This window comes from Ischnura elegans, chromosome 12 (genome assembly GCF_921293095.1).
Source record: "Ischnura elegans chromosome 12, ioIscEleg1.1, whole genome shotgun sequence".
Classification (NCBI taxonomy): Eukaryota; Metazoa; Arthropoda; class Insecta; order Odonata; family Coenagrionidae; genus Ischnura; species Ischnura elegans.
Genome location: NC_060257.1, coordinates 36,462,339 through 36,481,063, shown reverse-complemented (window position 1 = coordinate 36,481,063; position 18,725 = coordinate 36,462,339). Strand labels below are relative to the sequence as shown.

Genomic DNA, 18,725 nt, shown 5'->3' with positions numbered 1-18,725 from the left:
GCGTTAAATTTTAAGAGTGGGATGTCCTTGTTATACAAAAATATGGAACTAACGAGAATTATAGATATTTTGAAATCTTAATTTTGAAAATATTCATAATTTTAGAAACGCAGCGGTCTCTCAGACCGCACGTCACCGGTTAAGGGTTAAGCTTTGGATGATATTCTGCAGCATTTCTATTGCCTTTATTATCAAGGTTCCACTCCAGAGATGGCCAACCAGAAGAAAGTATCCTGTTGCGTCTGCGAGCTAAAAGGCTCATTGAATTGGGACGTTGGTTGGCCAATGGGCCGGCCAAAACTCATCTCCGTCTCAAGACACAGACACCTGATGGAACGGAGGTGTTTGAGGTGGCCCCTGGTGCTCCTGCCAGAGCAACTCCACCCCCAGCTCTGCACAAGGCCACCATTCCAGTCTCCTTGACTGTCTCTCAGCCCTCCAAGCCTCAAGGTATCCTAAAACCTCAAGGCTCCTTGGAGAAGGCTAGGGGTGAGAAGAGTGAAAGCCGGGATGGTTGGGGAAATACAGGAAAGAAGGGTGGAAGACAGAATGTTGCCATGCAGGCTATTTTAAGGAAGCAGGGAGCAGGAGGAGAGGAAGTGGGACTGAGAGCATCAGAGCCTAAACAGGTAAATTTCTTTCTCTGTGAACTGACATTCACTATCCTTATGTAGGCTTCCACAGGTGGTTGTTCATGAAATAGGGTGGTTTCCTATTATTTTTTTATTGCCTGAATCGAAAGATTATTACTCCTGGAGTACGTATTTCACGCTTATAGATTTTTAAATGACGATATCTATTTTTAGCGATTAAATGAAAAGTGAAAATTTTCAAGCACGCGAAAACGTGACGGCTAAGTAGGAATGCTGGGAAAACGCAGTTTGATGTCATTATGGTTCCTGCTGTCGGCTTGTGAGGTGACCTTGGGGCGAGGCTTTGAGCGCTGATACGATGTAGGCTGCTAGCAGGTAGAGCTTGGCTTAAATAAGGATTATTAATACCTTATCAAACAAAGGAAACTTTCCGACCATAGGCAGTTTTAATAGGTGATTATTAAGACATGTTTCCCTGAGCTCTGTGCCTCATGCATGCATTGGTAATCTCAGACGATGTAAAATGCCTATCTACTCGTTTAGAAACTAGGTCCCTGTGACGTCACGTGGAGTGGCATTGCATGGGCACCAATCTGGCCTTTTTCAAATGCGGTTAAAATTGACCATCACCATTCGTCTGAACTGGGATTTCTAAAACCAAATAATTTGTATATTATGAATACACTCCTGGTGGGTAACGAATTGCAATCAATGCCTTTCGTTTTCTTTGATGAAGGAAACTACCCTATTATAGGTCTTCCAGCCTTGACTGCGTGTTTGTCTATTTCTTTGGATCACAGTTTTACCATGGTTGCAGTCAGCTCCTTCAGGTCACTCAGCGATGAACTCAGTGACCTAAAGAAGCTGAGTGGAACTCATGCAAAACTGTTATCCGAAGAAATGGGTCAACTTCCAGTAAGGCTAAAAGGAGATACTGAGCTGACTTGGCACGTTGCATTTACAATAGGACCTTGAGTTAAGAATCGGAATCAAACCGAAGCCAAAAAGAGTCGGTATCAATACACCTTATGCTTTCCAGCACAAGACATGCTAAAAACCTTTTGTACTTGAAAATGACCTCTTGAGGCTGAAACATGTCGTACCGAGAAAATTAATTGGTAGAAGAAAACAAAGTTGTTTTGTCATTTGGGAGTCAGTACCATTCAAAAGTTCAAAAGCCCATTTGAAATATTTTCACTAGAATCTGTTAGTGACAGGTTTGGATGAAAGTCTGCCTAACTATGTTGTTAATGTACTTACGGTAAAAGAATTTTGTAATGAGAGTGTTGTGTAAAAGGAAGTTTGGCTAGAACTATGTATTATGAACTAGGTAAATGTGCTACACCAGGAATTTTGCCTTAACTCATTGAATATGGGTCTATATCTACATCTAACTACCTCTTTTTGATTCTTCTTGATCTTCCAGTAAGTACATTCATTTTGCAATTTTTCCTGTAGTCGTTCTGTGCCTCATTTAAGTCCTTTCCTTAATCTACATTGTAGTGGTTCTCTGTGGACCTTCCAGATCCAATATATACATATTTCTCTGAAAGACCTCCATAGGAACTTGAGGTCCTCCAGAATCTTGAATTCATGATGATAGACCATGAGCTTGGCACATATTAATAAAGTTGGTTTGTTTCAGGTTACCTTCAAGACACCATCTCCGAGCAATTCTCCTCCAGTGATACCAGAGGTTATGGTTTCGCAGCCAGACATTTCGATGTGGCAGCCTCAACAGCACCAGCTTCCGCCCCCTCTTCCAATGCCATGTCCCCTCCCCAGTTCGCATCATGAATCTTCTCTGCCTCCTCCAAACTTCCATCGAACCATTCCCCCACCACCTCCTCCCTCTGCCAATGATCATTCCTGGCCACCCGCCGAAGCCTCAGCACCCCAAGTGAATGCCACTGGCTTGCCACTTCCACCACTAGCCTGGTGGCAGCAGCAGCAACAGATTCAGCAGCAGCAGATCCAACAGCAGCAATTGCAGCAGCAGCAGGTACAACAGCAGCAGATGCAGCAGCAAAAACTTCACCAGATCCAGCGCCAACAGATAAATCAGCTGCAGCCGCAGCAAATGCAGCAATTTCAACGACGTCCGCTTGGGACCGAGGTGGAACCGAGTGGGAATCATCCAATGGGTGCATTCTTTTCCAATCCTGAAGCTAGTGTCATCGGGCTGAGGGTCAGCACACCACCTTCTGTTCAGAATTCTTTGGCACATTCGACTGAGCCCTACTCGCTCAACTGGGGAGGGGCAGATGTGACAAGCTTTGCACACCTGATTGGTCAGATTCAGGCTACCCAGAGACGGCCTCCATCACCACCCACAGTTACGTCTCTCCCGGCACAAAACCTGTTCCAGGATAGATCTGGAAGAGTGACTGGCCCCAACCCTTCGGAAGCTGGAACCTATTCCTTATTCAGTGCCAGAACAATAAATCCTCGTGTGGATGGAGGTCTTGGAGCATTTGGAGGAATGGGCAATTCGAGTGGAGGGATTCACCCAACAGGGTTACAGGTGAGTTGCTGTAAAATGTAATAATGCTAGAGGATATGTATTCATTTTTCTCTTCCATATATTTGTCATCAAACATCAATTCTAGTGTTGTTTTGTGGGAAAAGAATGCCATAGCTGATTGAAAGCTAAAATTTCAAAGACTCTGTTTTACCGATGCATTTATTGCTATGTATCTGTGGTTTTCTATCCTTCCACTAGTATTCGTATTTTGTGAACATTTCCCTTGTCCTTATAAAAATCTAAAATTAAACTCATGTGAGTATTATCTGGTTACAGCCCAAACTAAAAACCTGCTGTCCATTTTGTAAAGCATTTTTCCCTTCCTTTGTATAAAAGGAAAATTCTCACTAATCTTCTTGCTTCTGAATTCTAATGAGTATAATTCAATTAAATAGTTCATGAGTGTAAGGAGATTCAACATTGGTTCTCTTTGGACCTTCCACGTTCAATATTTCTCTCTAAGGCTGCCAACCCCCTTGATGCCCAATCCCATTTTTGTAACAAATTGAAATTAAAACATGATTGAAGCGTTAACATTAGCTCCCATATCTATTGAGAAGACTTTTGTCTCTCTGGCATTCTTTAAGTAAATTGATTAATATAGCATAGAATGTATGAAAGTTTTATGAATGTATGAAAGAATTGGAGTTGATGCTGCTTAGTGCATGTTCTCTACACTCCAATATTGGGATAAATTCTCACTTCTGTGTAAAAAATATTAGATGGCCCTTATATACTCTTCATTTCTCAAAACCACAAATATGGATCTTCGATGCCATCACGTAGGTGACCCCCTTTCACATCAAATTATTAGTGGCGATGGTAAATTCCCACCTTGGCATTCTCTTTGCTGGTGATAAGGTGCTAAGTGCATATGGTGTGTTCATTTATGCTTCTTTAGAAAGTGGTAGTTAACCTCATGACTGCTAATGTTATTTATTAACATTCTCATTGATATGCTCCTATATGTATTGAACTCTCTGCCTATGAAGGTGTTCTCAAAAATGAATTGAAAACAGATGAATATGATTGGTAATTAGAAGTTCACATGAATTGCCATTAAAAATATGTAATATTTAAATTAGTGTACTGAAGCTTCAAATTACTATGTATTACATAGTGCCTTTTTTCCCTTAAAGTACCTGAAGGTTTAAATGTTGGTATAAATTTTCCATCTAAAAATGGTTCATCATTAATATTTCAGTCCCTGTGGTCTGGTCCTGGCCCGTCACCATTGGAACGTCTGTTGGAGCAGCAGAAGCAGCAGCGTTCTGAAGGAGGGAACATACCACCCCCTGGTCCAAGGGGAGGACCTTGAAACAAAGAAGCTGGATCATAACAGTTTCACTTGATGTTATCTTAAGTTCTGATTTCTCCTATTCAAGGAGGTGCACTCTTGAATTCAGTAAGGATCCACCATTGTGGATGTACCTCGATGAGATTCAGAACAGCAAGGTCAACAGCTATCATTGCGTTACCCATTAGATTCCTTGTGGCACTTCCACGGTTAAAAAAAAGGGAACAGGGTCCTAATAGTTTCTGAGGAGGTGTGAAGCTGTTTGCACCTATGGTAGGAGACTTTGCCGTCCCAATTAACTGTCTCCCTTATTACTTTACTGAAGAGCTAGATATCACTTAAAATAATTGTTACTGTAACTGCTATGGGGAAATAAGAAAAAAAGAGCTCTCTGATATAATCGAAAGGTGTATGTTCATGTTACAGAATGCATACTTATACATCCTAGATATACTAAAGATTGGGCCTTTTGTGTTAGTCTCTTGTTTAGTCAAAATTGCTGACTTCTGAAGTAGGGCAGAGGTACTTAAAATTTCATGAGGGGATATCCATGTGTGAGGAGTAATATCACATGTGTGCAAGTTCATGTAGATGTGAGTGAGGTGATAAGTATATTATTGGTTGGAATTAAACATGCTGTTACTATGCAAGTACAAAGAATGTTGAAAAACTCCATGAGGTTGGTAATGTACCATGATGGAAAGAAAATTTGCAGAAATACAATTGACTGAACAAATGCAATTTATTATGATTTTCGTTTTTTTTTCTACAGAAATTCAAGGATCGAGTCAAAATCAAATAAGCTAATACATAGAACAGAATGGGGCAAACAAAACCTCTCAATCAACCTTACACATCCATCTTCCTCCAAATTGAGAGCCAACAACCAGCCCACAAAAGGTTAAAAAATCACTACTGGAAGAGAAATCACGACTATTGGCAATCTCTGCAGAATTTGGACTATGTTGAAAATGACAAGACAACCTATGTTTGAATGTTTAAAACAGAATTATTTTTAGAGTTCCATACGCCACATCACTGCATGAAAACCAAATGGGTACACCATAAGGCTCCATCAACCAGTAGTGGGATTAAACGGACACTTCCTTTCACACTTTTTCTCAACGCTTTCCATTGTTGTAGCCAACAGCTCTCATGGGTGCCTTAAAATTGATGGCAGCTTGATGCTGGATTTGGTAGGCCAGAGGGTGGATCTTAAATCCGTACAAACTGCAAGGAAAAGAAGGGCCATTTAGAAATCCTTTTCCATCCTTCATAGAAAAAATATAATGACATGTTTTTCCTTGTAAGCAGGGAAACCTGATCCCAAGGAAAGAGGCAAAGTAGAAAGTTACAGATTAAATTATAATTAAAATGAAATATAGCCATTCCTAAACTTGACAACCACGGATCAGCAATAAAATAATGGATTATAAATACAACACTATCAAATTCACATTCCAGAATGGTTTTCTGGCTTCAACTATTAACAACTTCCTCAATCAATGTGATGACTTCAAATGATCTCCCTCCTAAAATAAAGCTGAAATTCTAAACAGACGGTTATGGACTTCCACATGCCAATGTTGGCATAAATGCAGCTACATATATGTCTCAACAAAATACTGAGGAACACAAAACGACACATAAAAAGGAAGAATTAAAGCTTGAATTTCCCAAAATGCAACATGTATAAAACAAAAATTTGAAGTGACTAGTAAATGAGATGCAATTGAAAATGGAGTTCAATATCAAGTGATGGATGATTGAAAAAAATTTAAATTCCTGAAATTTTTATACTGAGAAATTAAGCATGCATGCATTGGCCTGGTCTCTTTCAAGAGTTGTCAGCTAGAGCTAAATAATGCCAACCAACTGTACACCAAATAATATGATGCTGTGATAAATTTCAAGGCTCACAGATATTGGCTGAAAATATAGTTTTCATTGTAGTACTTTTAGGAAAAAGATGTTCCCCTTGCAAACTTGAGAGAGGATAAAAATGCCAGAAATTCACATTATTTCCCAATCCTGCAAATTCTCATGCAGAAAAGCGACGGCTAATGGTGAGTAATGCTCAAATATGATCTGACACACAAAAACAGTCACCCTTTAACATCTCACAAATATATATTTTTCCCTGATCCAGAGGGTAGTATATGAACAACAAACACTAATAATAATAAAAAAAGGGACAGGTTGGAAGAATTCTTATCATTACTCAATGAAGAACTTGAAAGTTGATAGGGTCCTTTTGTTTGGAAAAACATATAAGATTTAACTTTTATTGAAGTCTTAAATTCATCATACAAAATGCAATGGTAAAACTTAAAAAGTAATCTCCGAGACAGAAAATACCCAAAAGCATTGCAGTGAAACGTCATATATATAGATTTAATCACCCATAGTTACTGAGAAAGCAACAGGAAAATGACTAGTTGCCTAACTTGCTATGCATAGTGCTGAGTTGATGTTTTTGGAGGCATCATCATCTGATGCCAAAGGATGATGGTTCTTGCACAAATAACCATAATAAAGGAGTTCAGTTATCCAGTGATAGATAATTAAGAAAAAAATCAAGCATCAAAATTTTGATTGCAGTGTTGCAGTGTTTGTAATCAAAAGCTCTGCTCTTTTGATTACAAACACTGCAACTTACACACGCTTTAGAAACAGAGGACAAAATAAAACCTTTGGATGCCAGAAGATGAGTTCTACTACTGAAGGGTACAAGCTATAGTTTTGCAGAACAAATGCCTCAATTTTCATGGAAAAAACCGATCAGCCACCCAACTACATATTAAAGGGTTCCTTTCTCTATATTCATGATAGGTTATCATCTAGAGTATTTTGTAGCCCAACAATACATATTTGAAGGTAAAAATCAAAAGTATCAGTGATTTAGATGATAGCTCAACTCATGAAGGTTCATTATATTTTTTTATTGGTATGTTATTGTAGTACTTAATGCATTAGTTTCCGCTTGCACCATTTTTTGTTTAAGAATATTTTATGAAGGGGATATAAGGTATTACAATAATACTGTGATCTTTTGGCGATGGGTCAGGGAAATAGGTAAATTGTCGGGGAAATTACAAAGTGGATATCATTATCTACCCTGACTTACATCTGACTCAACTTGTAACTGAACCAAGAATGGCTAGTATCTTGAATGCCTCTGAGTCTTTACAAAGAACATGGAACAGGAAAATAGTACATAGAGGCCTATTCAAGACTTATTTGAAAGTATTGTTGATTAGGATAGAACAGAAGAATTACTAGCATATTATTTTTACTTTCAACTCCAAACTCAAGAGCTGCACTCCACTTGAGCTGAAAATTAGGTGTTTGTACAGCTCTAATAATAATTTTACATGAATAAAACTCACTGTCATCACCTAAATACAACTTTGTTTCAAAGTGCAGCCTTTTTTTAATCTATGGCTAAAGAGAATTAATCATGTATGAGGTTTTTATACTTGAGAGGGATCTTCAAGAATTTCTTTCTCATAAAAATTCTTAAGATATTATTCTTTGATTTGATGTAGGTAACACTGGAAAAAACCTTATTAATTTATGGATTAAACATGCAGCATAAGGGAGAGAACATTAAATCTTACCGTGGTACAAACTGATTACTTGGTCGCTTTGGTCTGTACTCAGGGTGAACCATAAACAGCATGTGGGGGAAACCAGTGCCAAAATAAGCACCATCAGTATGGTGATGACGGGATGACTTGGGTGTATACACATCCATGCACTTAGAACAGTAAGATTTCACCATAGCTTCACCAGGTACATCTGATAAACCTAAAACAAAAGGAATATTACAAGTTCTTCATAAAAGAGCATTAAAAGAAAACCAAAGGATATAGAAGTAGTTTATACATTATACGATTTTTTTACATGCTAATCATAGGGTTAACTGATGGTGCTTTGGCTATCTCGTAATGGCCCGTAGTCTCGCAACAGCCTGTACTTGCTTTAACGCTGTTCAACTTGTTTACCTGTCTTGAATATTAATATAAAACAATCGTCTAAAACTTTCACTTACCATTAAACACAAAATGCAATTTCCTACGAGAAAACTTTTGTGGACAAATAAAAATACAATTGAGCACCCTGAATCCAGCAGCTTCAAGACTTGGTCAATGGGATTTGGGATTCTAACAGATTTCAGGTGCTTTTTAACAATTCTCTTCAGTGTGTGTATTGATTATGGTACCAAATTGCAAAGAAAGAGGACTACTTCAGTGGTGTAGCCAGGGGGGGGGGGGGGGGGGGGCAGGGGGTCTGGACTAGGGCTGTGCGAGACTCTCGATCACCCGAGAGTCTCAACAGTCGAGACGAGAATTTCATTTCTCGGCATTGTCGGGACGAGACTCTCGCCTGGGTCGAGAGTCTTGACGAGAGTCGAGAAGTCTCGCCCCTTCGAGATTTCTCGACACCCGTCGAGACTCCCGGCTCCCCGAAAAAATAACACTATTTCTATTTTAGACATTGAAAATAATTTAGAAAAAAGATTATTTTAAGACATCATATATATTTCCAAAACTAAAAATAGTTTTAATATAAGATCGACATTGACAATTTAAGCATATTTTATTATTTAATCAAGCAAAATTGACTGGTAACCATGAACCTTAGTTACCATAAATAAACATTTCAAAAAAATATCTATTTCAATAAAGTTCTATAGTATTAAACTATGATCTACAGTGCAACCTCGATATAACGACACCCCACGGTGCACTAATAAACACTCGCTATAGCGAATTGTCGTTTTACCGGAGGTGGAGCAAATAATAGCCAATATACCTGTTGCGAAAATATATACAGGAACAGGAGTGGTGCGGCGACAGATAAACATCTGTCCGATAAACGTAAGCATAAATCCAGACGAAAGGCGATGTTTTTTTGCATCACTAAATTTCCTTATTCAAACAACGACTAACTATTCAAACAATTAATAAGCGCCGCACTGAATTAAAATCATGGAATGCATTGTTTCGTCAATCATTATGCCAATGCACAACCGACGAAGCCATTTTTCTATGCACTTAATTATGTAGTTCATTTACGTGATCATTCTATTATTTTGGTATTTTTCACTGAAAATTCAACAATTAACTGATAAAACAGAATCGCGGTTATTTAATGCCTCAAATGTTTTAATTGGCGTATATTTATTGTTTCTGTACGTTAAGCGGCAGTGAAGTGAAATAACGCATTACATTTGTTTCTACAGGCGAAAACGGTGGAAGGTTGTATAAAGTTCCCGCCTTGGAAGACTTTTTCCATCAGATAATGTAATATGTATCTACATCATCTACGGTAAAAAGTTTGCTAAGCTTGAAAAATGATGTGATTAAAATTGCCGTTGTTGAAAAAAAGTTTCTTTTTGAGTGTTACGCTCGCGACGTATTTGAAATAATACACCGAGTTGACCACGACACTGCAAACGAGAGTTAGTTGTTCTGTGAGTTCTTCCAGCGGCCACCAGGGGATGCTCGGCTACCCACGTGACAAAAGAGAGCGCCAGTACGACTCCAACCACTGACGCGAATAGTTCACCCTTGTAAATCCGCAACGGAGAATAAATGCGTCCATCCGGACAATTCACGCTGAGTATCATTGCTTCGTACATACTACATCATCGCTAAGGCGCACTACCTACCTTTAGAGGCATCATTGCAAGAAATACCTCATACTGCAAGGGTTTTGTCGGGGAGTTGTGTGTAAAAAAGTTCCGTTTCGTCTATGTTATATGACGCGGGGAATACTTCTAAAGATACTTATGATCGGAGTCCTTTCTTCCACGACTTCGGGTTTACACCGGAGGCTTCACCAGCAATTATGAGGGGAGATAACGCTTTGGTTCTTCGCATTAGTATAATCAACCTTCTGCACTCTTAAAATTCTCGATTCGCAATCTATCCCTGAAATATTCCGCTTTAGGCTTGGGCGTAGCCCCTTTCTCAGAAGTTCCCGCAGATTTGAATGGGCAAAACCACCCGAACAAAGCTCCTTACAACTATTCATCATCTGCATTCCTTGGGCGCATCTGTTTTTTTTATTTTGCAGAGCGAATAGGAAGATAAATTAATTTCGACACTCTTATATTACTCCTTTATTTTTATTTTCCCGCTTAGACGTGTTTGGTGTTTTTTTGGCCATGGTGACTGCCATCAAATGCTTTCTATTCACGCAACTCACGGACATGCGGGTATGCTGCCGACTGCTTTCTGCCGCCCGAGGAACAAAAGAAGATGAAGCATTCGCGAATGCTAATGCCACAATATTTTCACCAAAATTAACTACTTATTTATCGAACGACAGTTTACCACATAAATTTGAGACTGAGCACTCCATTAACTTCATTTCTAACAGATCGCTAGCAATTACAGAGGCTAAGGAGTCTTGATGAAAGTCTTCCGGCGGTGAAACCCTCGCTATGGCGAGAGCCAGCACCAAAAGGGTCTCGTAAAAACGAATTTTTTAACGAATTATAGGGTCAATTGACGGTGCATCGACTATGTCTCGTTATAGCGGGAGTGTCGCTATAGCCCGTACTCGCTTTAACGAGGTTCCACTGTATTCTATTTTATAATTATCAAGTGAATGTTTCTTTTCTATTATATTACTATAATATTTAACATTGATGTAACCCTTTAACATGCCTATGTATCAACATTATTTGCTCAATTTCATTATAAGCCCTGATAATGGATTGTAAATAAACGGAAACGTCGGCACAATTTACATTTCAATTTAAAGACCTACAATCCATGGTTCAAATTTTATATTCAATATTTCCAAAACTAAAAATAGTTGTAACATGAGATCGACATTGACGAAATAAGCATATTTCATTTTTTCTATAGAATTCAATAGAATTTTATACATCTTTTTGAAATGTTTATTTATGGTAACTAAGGTTCATGGTAACCAGTCAATTTTGGTTGATTAAGTAATAAAATATGCTTAAATTGTCAATGAAATAAAATATTTTTATAGTGTGAATAAATCCATAAAAGTAGTAAGGGATATCCCAGTAATCTCTATTAACGACTGATTGCGGTATTCATCGGAAATTCTCGCCTTGCCCGGGAGTCTCGACGGGTGTCGAGAAATCTCGAAGGGGCGAGACTTCTCGACTCTCGTCAAGACTCTCGACCCAGGCGAGAGTCTCGCCGCGCCGAGAGTCTCGTCCCGACAATGCCGAGAAATGAAATTCTCGTCTCGACCGCCGAGACGAGACTCTCGCACAGCTCTAGTCTGGACCCCCCCAAAATATAAAAACGCAAATTATCCTTCATAAAAAAAACAAATTATTGAAAAATAATGACTTTAATAAAGATTTCTTTGACAAATAAAGTTTTTTTCGATCATGAAAAATGTTAAAATTTGTTAAATACCCTCTACTTAGTATCTTGTTTTTCAAAAATTTTCACCCCTGGTTTTGGACCCCCCCCTCCCCCCAAATGAAATTCCTGGCTACCCCACTGGACTACTTGAAAGGTGTATCAGGTAATGAAGGATATAAGATTTTACTCAGCGCGATGCAGTTGTTAATTGTACCTTCTTTCATTTAAAAACTAGTCACAAATTCATGTATTTATTGCAGCAAAGCTACTTTGGGTGCATAGTTATATCTATTTAAGATTTCTTCTTTAATTCTTACCTATTGGAAGTAAAGGCTGACTTTCACAATACACCCTTGGGCAATGTCCAAATTCACCATTTTGATATTTTTCAATCATTTGTGCTATTCCTCGGTTGGTAAGAATATAACGTGCATGAATGAGACCATAAAGTAACTCAGCAGCCTGCTCTATCATGTCAGATTGGGCAGGGTTATCATCCAGCTCATCATCTAAGAAAAAAAGAGAAGAAAGATACATAAAAAAAAATCACCAAAATAGCTCCATTTACAACTGAAATGATTATCAATGAAGGTAGTGTAACACCCATTAACTTTAATTCTCAAGTCTTAATATTACCTTTGAGTGGTCGCTAATAACAAATGCATACTTATATCAACTTTTACAACAAACGTAAATTATTAAGAAGAAAATTTAATTTAGATTACATATAAACAAGGGCCATCAATTTAATGAAGAATACGCCTAACTCCAGAATTATATGGTGTTGAAGCAATAATAGGTGCTTCATTAAGACTATCTGGAAGTAACTTATAAAGAATCATTTTTCAATAAATAAAGCATCTTTTTCCCAGTCACTCCATCATAACAACATGAAGAGAAAAAAGATTTTTTTTAGTTAGGGATCAACTGATGTATTTAGTACAGAAGAGATTGCACGCATAAGTACTGCATTCCTACAAATATAGTCTCCCCCAAATTCGAGGCTTCGGTTTCGAGAATTTTTTAAAACCCTTTTAGTGCATCGGGCCAGTATATGGGCTCTTACATAGTTTACTATTCAATTTATTAAAATTAATTACATTGCTACAACTAATTTCAGTAAACGTAAAAATATTTTGTCAATATTAACCAGTTTAACCCCATTAATAAAAAAAAACTTGTGTGGATATGTAATAAAATAGGTTTGTAGTTTTTTTTTCATAGTTACTACAAAATGTATGAAAATATCCTCCGCATTTCTCACCAGTATCCCAGGAAGAAGGATAGCACTAAGAGGGTTAAATATGTTTGAATATAGTCCCCCTTTACTTTTACCATGGGCAATTTTGAAAAAAAGGGGGGACCTTATTCAGATAAATACGGTATGTACTGCACAAAGAAAATTCAGTCTTTCCTTTAGGTTCACCTTAAACTCATGGTGATGAAAGTCATAGATATCGATCAATGGAGTATTTTTTAAATCACTCCAACCAGACCCACTTCATATAACTGAGCAAATGAGCCGGTTCATCATTGTGTTGAGAACACAAACCTTGAAGTAATCCATTCATTGTCAATAAATTAGTTTCATAATGATTTCCACAAGAAAAATTGCCATAAGATGACACCATATAAACGGCCATACTTCTTACAGTAAATACATACATATTTTACTTTAAAAGTAGATCCCAGAGTTAAAACTTTCAGCAAGCATACCTGGTTCAAGGTCGAGAATCATGTCCAAAGCTTGTCGGTAATGAGGGACTTGCTCGTTCAACCCAGTAAGGTTGAACTTATCTTGGATATAATCCTCATCCACCTCACAAAAGAATTCATTTCCTCTAAGTCCACAAAACCATGAAATCCATGACACCTCCTCTGAGCTACTCATTTTGCTGAAAGGGTAAATAGAAATTATTGTAATGAAAATCAGATAATTTATAGCTGCCTTAAGGCTGTTTAACACAGAGCACATAATTGGACAGGTTAGAACTGCATTAATTTCTCAGGATGGAGGGCAATTTTGCAAAGCAAAATTTGAACTGGGGATATTTTGCCATGTCACGTCCATGCATTCTCGCATGCGTTCAAGCGATTCACCACTCTACACATTGCAATTTTGACTGCGTCTTCGTACCACATCAGATTGTACAATTACATGCCCCGTGTAAAACTACCTTTATATTAACTGTTATAATAATTATTACATTAACTTTCAAACCCTAATTTTAAATGCTTCGAAAAGCTTTTGATTACCCCACAAATAAAAATTGCCACAAGAATGATAAGACTTTTTAATGCCAAAAGAACATTCTGTTCACTGACACAGACTGCACAAAAGAAATTTAGCGACCAGTTCAAAGTCTACAACACTGCAAAGAAATGAAAAAAATTAAGCAAAATAATGCTGTAGTTTAGTACCTCCCACTCCATTACTCACCATACTACTCCCCACTCCAAACTCCACAATTCACTCCCTCAAAATATTAATAAAATCAGCAATTTGTATAAATTCAAAATTGAGCTCAAAAATTTTTTTATAAAAAAACCTTTATATTCTATTGATGAATTTTATGCTCTATGTAAGGTAAAGCCTAAATGAGTAAGGGTATTTATATCATTTATATATATAATGCCTTTACCACTGATTAATATATATTGTCCTGATATATCTTTAATTGCCATTTGTGTACATATTGTGTTCTATTGCCATCATTTGTTATGTGTTTTAATGCTTTATGAAATGTATTCCACTTGACGAAACTATGCAATTGTATTGCCTTCAATGAATAAATTATTATTATTAATTAGATGCTCAAAACACTCAAATCTTAAGCAAGATGTTACATTTGAATATGATTAGAGGGAAGGGAAATTAGAAATAAGGAACCTAATAAATCAATTGTTCCCATTTCAGTAACCAGTAATTCAAGGCCATGATATCCTTCAGCCCACTAGTTAAACTGTGGGGATGGATTAAGGAAAACCCACAAGCAAAGCATGATTTGGAAACACCAATTTAATGGCTGACAGTTCAATTTTCTTTATTTTAGGAACATAAAGCCTTAAATAAATAAGTAAGCCAGTTTAGAATTGGTTTTTCAAAAATTTACTCTATGGAAAAACTGAAAGACTTACATAAAAGCTTCATAAAGACTCCTTTAAAAATAAAATAAGGTCACCATTAACCCGTTACTATGCACAGAGACTTCTGAATTTTCAGCCGATTGCATTAGCATTAAGCATTTTTTTTATTCTTTCAAGCAATGGTTTTCCTTCCTTCAATTTGTGTCATTAATTTAAAGCCTGCATTTAAAAAGTTAGGGATCCACATTTACGCAAACTAATCACACAAGTTAACATGAATTGCCATGATAATAAATTCCTCTGGACCAGGAAATGAATCACGGGCCTTAGGCTTTCTGGGCTACCTCACAGACCCCTACACTGTCTAGGTTCTTTAATATCATAAAATCTAAATTAGAAGCTATGATGTGGTGGAAGGGCTCCATAACTGCAATGAAGAGACTTTGTGGCTCTCACAATTTATTTAACACAGAAAGACCATTTTGGCTGCCAAGCCATCTTCAGGTGCATTGGGATGTAACTGTTTTTCAATGTACCAGAATAGGGCTTTGCAGCCAAAACCGGTTGTTCTGCGTGGATTAATAAACTGAGGAACTCATAAAGTCTCTTCATTGCTATTCTTTAATTCCTATGGCAAAGTTATCGAGGCTCATGGTACCAGATATTAGGCCCTTGCGGTCCATCAAAGAAGGCAATAACAGGGAGAAAGGACTTCAATGAAGCTTCCACAGGTTGAGAGTCTCAAACCTGCACCAAAGCCATACATGGCGGTAATGTGTATTATTTCAATATTAGGTTGTGAATGGTATTGAAATTTACAATAATTGCCATGAGAAAAATTCCCCTGGACCGGGATTCAAACGATGGAATAAAATTGGCTTTCCAGCATGGTCTTCCTTGCATTGCCATCCTTCATTGACTTTGAGGGCCACATATCTACTACCATGAGCCTCGCAAAAATTGCCATGGGAATTTGAGAACCTGGATAGTGTAGTGGTCTGACAAGTGGCCCGGAAAACCAGAGGTCTGAAGTGCGATTCCTAGTCCAAGGAAAATTTTTTCAAGGCAGTTCATTTAAATTTCACTGCCACTCACAAGGAAGGCTCGAATTACTACACAATCACTCGTAAACTATAAGTGAGAAATTTCTAACACTTTTTCTCGGGTAATATTGTTTGCAGCAAACACTATGTAGTTGCAACTACTGAAGTTCAAGCATATGATTTCAAAACATACACTGAATAAGTTTTATTATTGAATAACTCCTAGAGATGAAAATGACTGACAGAGCCATTCATGAAATTTGTAACCAACCAAATATATGCAACAAATGGATTCATGCAGACTGAAAAGAATCAACTGGGAGTTGTTGATATTTCCTGGGCTGAAAGGAAGGAATTTTCAACAGGCATCTATTTATCACTGAGGAAAAGAGAATCAGCAATCCAAGGACTAGTTCGTTCATACCTCCCAAGAAAAAAAGATCTGTAAAATGAGAAAACCGAATGGTTGTTGAAACTAAGCTACAAATTCCATGATAAATGAAAAGAATATGCCAGTAAAAATTTGGATGGAAGCAGTGAAAACAGCTGAATCAGACAAAACCCCAATTGAAATATGGAGATATTAACACCCACCAAAGATTGATCACTTCAAGAATTTTGGAACGAAAACTTTCATTGAAATTAAAAAATAAGAGCTAATGAGGGAGTACCCAATTAACTCCATACGGGCACTCAAAGTGAAATGTGGCTGAACTGGTAATGTAGAAAGACAAAGTAAGATTGTATACTCATGCTTCTCTACAGGACCTGGGCAAGACTACGAGGAAAATTTGCTTCTGTTCAGAACAAGCCACTATAAATTGTGCACACAATTTCTTGATGGAAAGTTTTATAAATAATTCAGCTTTAATTTAAACCACACTTTTACAAGAGGTACTGAAAGAGGAGATTGACAAGGAAATCTCTGCAGTAAAGGTTTGATAGTTGGAATTGACAAATGTGAACATATTTTTATAATGTTGAAGTCTCTAAGAGTGCTAATGTATTGCTGCAGAGTTTGAAATTAAAAATGTTGTAGATAACAAAATAGCTTAAAAGGCCTTGTTATATGATACATTTAAATGTACAAGTTAATGCCTGTTAGCATGAATGACTTTCGTGGACTGGAATGGAACAGGTACAAATGTATGAACCAAATTACAACAGGTTCTGTTTTCCATTCAAGGGTTTGTACAAGTTGGGTGGTAATACGGTGCATTTTTGTGTAAATTCACACATTCATACATTTAGACATTAACTTGTACATGGTAATGTATCATGTAACCAGGCATTAATAGGACATGATGCAACAACTGTATAATTAACTGGAATTGTCAATGGAAGTTAAGCCATTCTAATACGTTCAGTAATAATGCCCTGTTTCTTGATGCTTTTAATTATACTATTAAAGCACTAAAATGTTCCAGAACAATTACTCAACAAAATGCCTATGTTCAGCTCATCTAAAAGAAAACATTATGATTCATACGATAAAGAAATATTGTAACAGGCACATACTAAACTGAGGCACCACAAAATGCAAGGAAGATATTTTTAAAACATAAAACCATTGAAGGATCATAAAAGACGAATTCGAACCTGGTTTGCCTTAGCATGCTAAATTATGAATATCCTATATAAAATAATAACTGTTGCAAGTGAAATTAATGGTTTTAAATAGTTAACCATTTTATACGCCAATTTATGTCAAAACCATGAACTAAATACTCATAAGAGTCACAAAGAAAATTTGAATTTAAAAGGACCAGTCGAACGATGTTGGCCGGACGAAATGTCGTGGATTAAAAAAATACCTCAAAACCTCCAGCGTCTGCACAGAAGTTTACTTCTACATATACTTATAAACCTGGCGCTCCTGTAACTCTTGACTCAATAGCTTCCTCAAAACCGATAATAGCATTTGATATATATCATGTACCAACCCCAGTGAATAAGGGTTTACAAATGGAAAAATTATCCGACTTAAAATTACTTATCAACCTTCTTCTCCATGCACTGTTACGTTTTATGATACAACATCTTCGGCTTTTAAAGAGAAGTTATACCGCAGAAACTCACTTCAACCTTCTTCATTAATACGACCGAGGAGTTAAATTTTAAACTAAGAAATTAAAATAACCACTTTCCTATCATCATTAATTCATGCGGAATATTAAGATACCAGCTCCGTACAAAATACGAACATTTTTGCATGTGATATATCGTTAAGAAGCTGTTAAACTTGAGTTTTCTTCTGTTGGTCGGAGAGCTGATCCAATAAATTAGGAAGTGAGAAACTCAGCCGATGAAGAGCAACATAAATCATCACAGGATATGCATGAATCGGCGACAAACTTATGCCAATGCCTGATAAAGTCCATCTCTCGACTAAAAGGAAGGATTCATTGAGGAGCTGATATGTGCTGGGTTCATTAACGCCAAATAATTTGAGAGAATAGGGTAGGAAACAGAGGATTAACCTCTTTAGACAAAATTTAGATAATCCTTTAGCCTAAACATACGTCTAATGATGCTTTTCCAAAGTATACTTCATTACACACTGCCAGCCCAACATGAGACAATTTACATACCTCGTCTCGCGCAAAAGTGCGGCTTCTTAAGCTTTAGCGTAGTATGATAACTACGAAAAATCTAAAAGTACACTCAATAGGCAGTACTTTACTAATATTGAAGGGAAATATTATCGTTTACCTACACTTATCTGACACTTACCTACAAATTTGTCAAAATTGCTTCCCTCCGCTTTCGGGTATTCAATTGTCTTTCTTCATTTGTTGTTTTCGTTGACGTCGG

The 18,725-nt window shown here is 37.2% G+C and overlaps 2 protein-coding genes across 3 annotated transcripts in view; one reads left to right on the top strand and one right to left on the bottom strand.

Moving 5' to 3' along the window:
* LOC124169787 (protein SMG7-like) overlaps window positions 1-5,159 on the top strand; it is a 16,710-nt gene extending 11,551 nt beyond the window's left edge. Inside the window, exons 11-13 of the mRNA XM_046548538.1 lie at window positions 197-629; window positions 2,239-3,117; window positions 4,322-5,159. Coding sequence (XP_046404494.1) covers window positions 197-629; window positions 2,239-3,117; window positions 4,322-4,435 — 1,426 coding nt within the window. The 3' untranslated portion in view covers window positions 4,436-5,159. The remainder of the gene's footprint in view (window positions 1-196; window positions 630-2,238; window positions 3,118-4,321) is intronic.
* Window positions 5,133-18,725, bottom strand: LOC124169789 (casein kinase II subunit beta). Of its 2 annotated transcripts, none has more exons than XM_046548542.1 (5): window positions 18,645-18,725; window positions 13,498-13,676; window positions 12,099-12,290; window positions 8,035-8,224; window positions 5,133-5,644 (listed from the first exon to the last, which is right to left on the bottom strand). In XM_046548542.1, exons 2-5 carry the CDS (start codon window positions 13,670-13,672, stop codon window positions 5,536-5,538), a joined length of 666 nt encoding a protein of 221 aa, XP_046404498.1. In that variant the 5' UTR covers window positions 13,673-13,676; window positions 18,645-18,725; the 3' UTR covers window positions 5,133-5,535. The 2 variants fall into 2 exon arrangements, with proteins under 2 accessions (XP_046404498.1, XP_046404496.1); XM_046548540.1 differs by lacking the exon at window positions 18,645-18,725 and adding an exon at window positions 18,503-18,593.